We start from the raw sequence: 7,095 nt of genomic DNA on the forward strand, positions 1-7,095 counted from the left end.
ATTCTCATTGGTGTTCTAAGTCTCCATCTAAAACTAGATCAATCAGAGGCTTCCCTGGGCAAATATTCCCTGGGTAATAATTTGTTGCTCCTTCTCTAGTTGTTCCTCCCTAGGTGTCTCAAGACTGACAGATCTTGTGCCAGAGAGTAGGTGACGACTTCTCCACCTTTGATGCCCAAGAAAATCGCCAGAGAGTTTAGAAAATACACATGCCCCATCCCAAGACCAGCTGAATCAAACACAGAGGAGTAGGCCACAGAAATCTATATACATATATGTTTTAAAAAGTGTTCTGGCCCAGGCACAGTGGTTCATGCCTGTAGTCCCAGCACTTTGGGAGGCCGAGGTGGGCAGATCACTGGAGGTCAGGAGTTCGAGACCAGCTTGGCCAACACAGCGAAACCCCATCTCTACTAAAAATACAAAAAGTAGCCAGGCGTGGTGGTGGTTGCCTGCAGTTCCAGCTACTCGGGAGGCTGAGGCAAGAGAATCACTTGAACCCAGGAGGCAGAGGTTACAGTGAGCCAAAATCATGCCACTGTACCCCAGCCTGGGTGACAAGAGTGAGACTCCATCTCAAAAAAAAAAAAAAACAATGTTCTGGGTAGTTCTCATGCACAGCCAAGGTTGAGAACCACTGAGCTAAAGGAACCTTGAAGACATAGCTGATGTAGAAGCTGGGGACCACCCCTTTTGCCCCAGCTTGATTCATTGTTTTCATTCAACCAACATTTCTTGGTCAGTTACCATGGGTCAGCTACCACTATGCCAGGCTATAGCAGTGTAAAGTTGATTAAGATAGATTCCTAGTATATGAAAACCAGTTGGGTCACGAGGCATTTCACAGTTCCCCTCCACCGGGAGCACAGAGAAGATCCCCTCAATTGAGTGACCATGAGACATAGAGCCACAGAGCAGCAGTGAACTGGGGAGTCACAGAAGAGCATCTCTCCTTGCTCATTCCTGTCCCAGGAAGTAGGTGGTAGAAGTGGGCAGGCGCTGGGGGCTAGTGGCAGGTGCACAGAGGGTGTGAAATGGCAGAGGCTGGAAGTGTCATGTCCCTGATGTAACTACGTCAACTTCACGGTGTCAGATGATTGCCAGAGGGGAAAGACTCGCCCCTCTGTAGCTCATTCGTGTCTCACATGTATCTCTCTGATTTGTTCCTTTAGTGACCTGCAGGATCCCATTGTCTGTCTTGCTGACCATCCACGTGGCCCACCATTTTCTTCCAGCCAATCCATCCCAGTGGTGCCTCAGGCCACTGTGCTTTCCCAGGTCCCCAGTGCTACCTCTTTTGCTGAGCCCCCAGATTATTCACCGGTGACCCACAATGTTCTCTCTACAATAGGGGAGATTCACCCCCTTTCACCTCAGCCTTCAGCTCCCATAGCTTCCAGCCCTGCCATTGACATGCCCCCACAGTCTGAAATGATCTCTTCCCCTATGCCCCAAACCCATGTTTCCGGCACCCCACCTCCTGTGAAAGCCTCATTTTCCTCTCCCACCGTGTCTGCCCCTGCGAATGTCATCACTACCAGCGCACCTCCTGTCCAGACAGGTAAATGTAAGATGCCACTTGAACAGCGGCCAATCTGCCAATCAAGACATCTATGATAAGACCATGTTGAGCCTTTCTTTGTATGATGTTCGCTTGATTTCTAGAGCTTTCCTTTAGGCATTCTAATGTTCTAATGACTTATGTGGTTGCATAATAGTCATTGTGTTGAGGTGGCATATCTAATTTAATCATTCCTCTCTTCTGAAACCATTAAGTTTATTCTACTTTTTAGCTCCCAGGTATCTTTCATGCAGTTGTCACTTTGCTTCTTGGCTGTGGCTGAGTTCCATTGTTTTGACCAAGATAATGGAGAAATAGCTCTAAGGGGCAAGCACAGATCTCATTTGATAGAGTTGGAGATTTTCTAGGTTTCTTTCTCCTACAAAAGGTGGTTGAGACACTGTTTTCAACACCCTGAAGAGTAAACTTTTGATCTATTAAACATTGCAGCTCAGTTTAGACAGAAGACAAAATTAAAAATTGGCAGGTCTGAAAGTCAGTCAGTCACGGAGTGCCTGAGCTGGGACTGAGCCAAGGTAGTGGTAGGAGGGGAGAAACATTGTGAAGACTCAGGCTTGGGTCCGCACAGGCCTTCGCAGACAGTGTGATCTGGAACAAGCTCCTCCTGCCTCTGCCTGTTCTATGTGAGGATCAAAATCATCACACTAACTGCATGAGGCTGAGAATGAAGGTGTACGTGAGAATGCTGTGGAAACCGCCAAGGGCTCCCGGGTCCAAAGTGGGCTTAGTGGTACAGAGATAAAGGCAAGAGGGAAAGAAGCTGAGAGAAATCTGGATACGCTGGAGTTTCAGCTCTGTGAGTAAGAGGCAGGTCTTCCTCTAGAATTTGGAGGATGGGGGAGGCAAAGCCAAGTTTTTGGTGACACTAGATTGATTTTGGTACCCACCTCCTCCACCTTAGTGCTAGCATCACCAGGAGATAAGGAGCTTCTGCTAAATGACTTCATATTTCTTCAAATTTGCACTGCTCTCTCTTCAATATCCTCCCTCCCTCCCTCCCTCCCGCCCTCCCTTCCTTCCTTCCTTCCTTCCTTCCCTCCCTTATTTGGGGTCTTGCTATGTTGCCTAGGCTGGTTTTAAACTCCTGGGCTCAAGTGATCCTCCCACCTCAACCTCCAAAAGTGTTGGGATTATAGGTGTGAACCACTGTGCCCAGCCAATAATTTTTTATAAATATAAATATTTTCGGCCAAATTAGAAAATCATTGGGGCTCTAGTCAAAGGAAGGTCCAAATGACTGATGGAGAATAAAGTAAAATTGAAGTTCATTAGCCTGGGCCTAAGATGCCCACCTTCCCATAGCTAATTCCAAACGATCCTTAGACTCAGCCTAACAGGTTACACAAAACACTATCAAGGTGGCCTCTGGTGCCTGTGTATTCCTGGGGCAACAAGAAGCAAAGTGACATATGCATAAAAGATACAGATTGAGGTGTTACCCAGGAGCTAAAAATTAGAATAAACTTAATGGTTCCAGAAGACAGGAATGATTAAATAAGATATGCTACTCTAACACAATGACTATTATGTGACCATGTAAGTCATTAGAACAGAAACAGAAATATACAGAAACTTGGGGGCATTTACAAGTCTTGATGTGAGGTGAAAATAGCCCAACAACAAATAGTTTGCGCACCATGTTTATAACAGTGTAAATACACATGCATAAAGATTTGACCGGAATAGGCAAAATAATAGGATGTTAAGTGGTGAAAATAAGAGTTGTCTGTTGTTAAAGACAGGTTTGTATCATTGTTTCCCTATTAAAAACACTATTAAAAAGCAGACTTACAGGTGATAGTCCACCTATGGATTTCATAATATTCTTTTTTTTGAGAGAGAGAGAGTCTCACTCTGTCACCCAGGCTGGAGTGCAGTGGCGCAATTTTGGCTCCTCTGCCTCCTGGGTTCAAGAGATTCTCGTGCCTCAGCCTCTCGAGTAACTGGGACTACAGGCACATGCCACCACACCCGGCTACTTTTTAAAATATTTTTAGTAGAGACGGGATTCCCCCATGTTGGTCAGGCTGGTCTCGAACTCCTGACCTCAGGTGATCCACCTGCCTCAACCTCCCAAAGTGCTGGGATTACAGGCATGAGTCACCGTGCCTGGCCCATAATATTCTCTTTTCCACAAAAAAACTTCCAGCAATCCACATAAAATCCTGTACACATGATATAAATTAAATACAAGCATACTTGTGCTTATATAAGTGTATACTAAATATACAGATGTGCTTTATATTTTTTAGTTAGATTTATTGAAGTATAATTTACATACAGTAAAATGTATCCAATTTTATGGTTAAATCAAATTTTTGCAGTTCTGTGCAGTTGGAAACACCCACAGTCATGTAACCACCATCATAATCAAGATATATAAGTTTCCCACTACTCCCAAAGTTCCCTTGTGTCCCTTCAAAGTCAAAACCTAGCCCCTCACCCCAGCCCCTGGCCACCACTGATCTCTTTCCCTATAGTTTTTTGGATTTTTCTAGAATATCATATGAAGAGACTCAGTATGTGGCCTTTTGAGTTTGGCTTCTTTCACTTCACATAATGCATTGGCAAATTGGAGATCCACCCATGCCGTTGCGTGTATTTAAAGTTAATTCATTTTTATCATGGAATAATATTTCACTGGATGGAGGTACCACAGTTTGTTGATTCATTTTCCAGTTGATGGGCATTTGGGTTGTTTCTAGTGTGGGACTATTATGAAAAAGGCCACTGTAAACATTCATGAACAAGTCTTCCTAAGACATATGTTTTCATTTATCTGGGGCAAATGCCCAGGGGTGAGTTTGCCATATCACAGGGTCTATGTACGTTTATCTTTATTAGTGGGTTTTCCATTGTGTGTTCATAACACGATTTGGCTCTTTGATACAGACGTCATCAACACCAGCAGTATTTCTGATCTTGAGAACCAAGTGTCGCAGATGGAGAAGGCTCTGTCCTTCGGCAGCCTGGAGCCTAACCTTGCAGGAGAAATGATAAACCAAGTCAGCAAACTTCTTCATTCCCCGCCCGACATGCTGGCCCCTCTGGCTCAAAGGTACGACTTAGCAAACTGAAGTGGTGGTGAGAGGGGACCCTCCAAAGACAAAGATGCTGCTCACATGATTAATATCACCAAGTCTTTTACTCCCAAATACCAGGTACATCATGGTTTCTCAGGTTGCTACTCTATATTCTGCTTAGAATGAGGAGACAGAGCAGGCCTGCCAAATCTACACTGCCAACCTTGAGGCTGCACACTGTGGCTCATGCCTGTAATCCCAGCACTTTGGGAGGCTGAGGCGGGCAGATCGCTTGAGGTCAGGGGTTTGAGACCAGCCTGGCTAACATGGTGAAACCCAGTCTCTATTAAAAATACAAAAATTAGCCAGGTGTGATGATGCGTGTCTGTAGTCCCAGCTACTCAGGAGGCTGAAGCAGGAGAATCGCTTGAACCCAGGAGGTGGAGGTTGCAGTGAGCCAAGATGGCGCCACTGCACCCAACACTTTGGGAGGCTGAGGCGGGTGGATCACGAGGTCAGGAGATCAAGACCATCCTGGCCAACATGGTGAAACCCCGTCTCTACTAAAATACAAAAAATTAGCTAGGCATGGTGGTGTGCATCTGTAGTCCCAGCTACTCGGGAGGCTAAGGTAGGAGAATTGCTTGAACCCAGGAGGCAGAGGTTGCAGTGAGCCGAGATCATGCCACTGTACTCCAGCCTGGCAACAGAGTGAGACTCCGTCTCTAAATAAACAAACAAACAAACAAACAAACAAACTGCCCACCTTTCTTTACAGATTGCTGAAAGTAGTGGATGACATTGGCCTACAGCTGAACTTTTCAAACAAGACCATAAGTCTAACCTCCCCTTCTTTGGCTCTGGCCGTGATCAGAGTGAATGCCAGTAGTTTCAACACAACTACCTTTGTGGCCCAAGACCCTGCAAATCTTCAGGTACGTTGTAATTGATGTCAGGAAAAAACATTCTCTTATGTGTGATTGTAGTCCCCGTTGTATTTCATGATTGAGGCAATTACTGCTTATAGTCTGGGGTGATATTCAAAATATTTGGCATCTAGAACAGAGAGGCACCACAGAATCAAGCCGGGCGCAGTGGCTCACACCTGTAATCCCAGCACTTTGGGAGGCCAAGGCAGGTGGATCACTGGAGGTCAGGAGTTCAAGACCAGCCTGGACAACATGGTGAAACCCCGTCTTTACTAAAAATACAAAAATTAGCCGGGCGTGGTGGCATGCACTTGTAATCCCAACTACTCAGGAGGCTGAGGCAGGAGAATGGCTTGAACTCAGGACGCGGAGGTTGCAGTGAGCTAAGATTGCACCACTGCACTCCAGCCTGGGCAACAGGTAATATTCCGTCTCAAAAAAAAAAAAAAAGAAGACATTGGTCTTGGCTGGTGCAGGATGTCAGAGGTCCCTGTTATACCCTGCGTTAACCCTTTAGCAGCTGAATTTTGGAAGCTGGCATGGGTGGTATCCAGCAGAGGGTTCTAGGCAGTTGGAAGAGTAGGCAGGGGTGTCAGCTACTTATCATCACATTTCAATATTATAACAAGTGTTAGAACTACACTGCTGTATATAGTGGTGCTGAATATCATTCCTGTTTCTAGTGTTTTCTGTCCACCTATTTAGAGGGACTGGGGACTGCAAACACCCAAGGAAACCAAGTCTCCCTTTTTAATTTTCACAGTCTTCCCTTTACAAGTGCAGTGCACATGGTTCTGTGAGGACTTGACACTAACTTGGTGTGTCTGCTGCTACAGTCTCCCTGGGATCTGCAGTCATCTTGCACTTTTCAGCTATTTCTATGCATCCTTAAACTGTTTCCTTTCCTTCTTGGGGCCTCCTGTCCTTATTACACTTCCTTTCTTTTTTTTTTTTTTTTCCTTCCCCCTTTTTTTTTGAGATGGAGTCTCGCTCTGTCGCCCTGGGTTGAGTGCAGTGGTGCGATCTTGGCTCACTGCAGCCTCCGCCTCCTGGGTTCAAGATATTCCCCTCCCTCAGCCTCCGAAGCAGCTAGGATGACAGGTGTCTGCCACCACACCCTGCTAATTTTTATATTTTTAGTAGAGATGGGGTTTCGCCATGTTGGCCAGGCTGGTCTCAAACTCCTGACCTCAGGTGATCTGCCCAACTCGGTTTCCCAAAGTGTTGGGATTACAGGCGTGAGCCACCGTGCCCGGCCTGCACTTCCTTTCTTTAATTTAGTAGCAACCAGAGGAATAGAAGTAGAAGCTATCGGCTGGGCGGTGTGGCTCAAGCCTGTAATCCCAGCACTTTGGGAGGCCGAGACGGGCGGATCACAAGGTCAGGAGATCGAGACCATCCTGGCTAACACGGTGAAACCCCGTCTCTACTAAAAAATACAAAAAACTAGCCGGGCGAGGTGGCGGGCGCCTGTAGTCCCAGCTACTCGGGAGGCTGAGGCAGGAGAATGGCGGGAACCCGGGAGGCGGAGCTTGCAGTGAGCTGAGATCCGGCCACTGCA

General features: G+C 46.3%; 1 protein-coding gene across 1 annotated transcript in view; it reads left to right on the forward strand.

Annotated features, from left to right (window-relative positions):
* Positions 1-7,095, forward strand: part of ADGRG2 (adhesion G protein-coupled receptor G2) — a 142,525-nt gene that overhangs the window by 109,019 nt on the left and 26,411 nt on the right. The window contains exons 16-18 of the mRNA XM_026451895.1: positions 1,173-1,561; positions 4,475-4,640; positions 5,384-5,540. Coding sequence (XP_026307680.1) covers positions 1,173-1,561; positions 4,475-4,640; positions 5,384-5,540 — 712 coding nt within the window. The remainder of the gene's footprint in view (positions 1-1,172; positions 1,562-4,474; positions 4,641-5,383; positions 5,541-7,095) is intronic.

The sequence above is a fragment of the Piliocolobus tephrosceles genome, chromosome Y (genome assembly GCF_002776525.5).
Source record: "Piliocolobus tephrosceles isolate RC106 chromosome Y, ASM277652v3, whole genome shotgun sequence".
In the NCBI taxonomy this organism is placed as follows: domain Eukaryota; kingdom Metazoa; phylum Chordata; class Mammalia; order Primates; family Cercopithecidae; genus Piliocolobus; species Piliocolobus tephrosceles.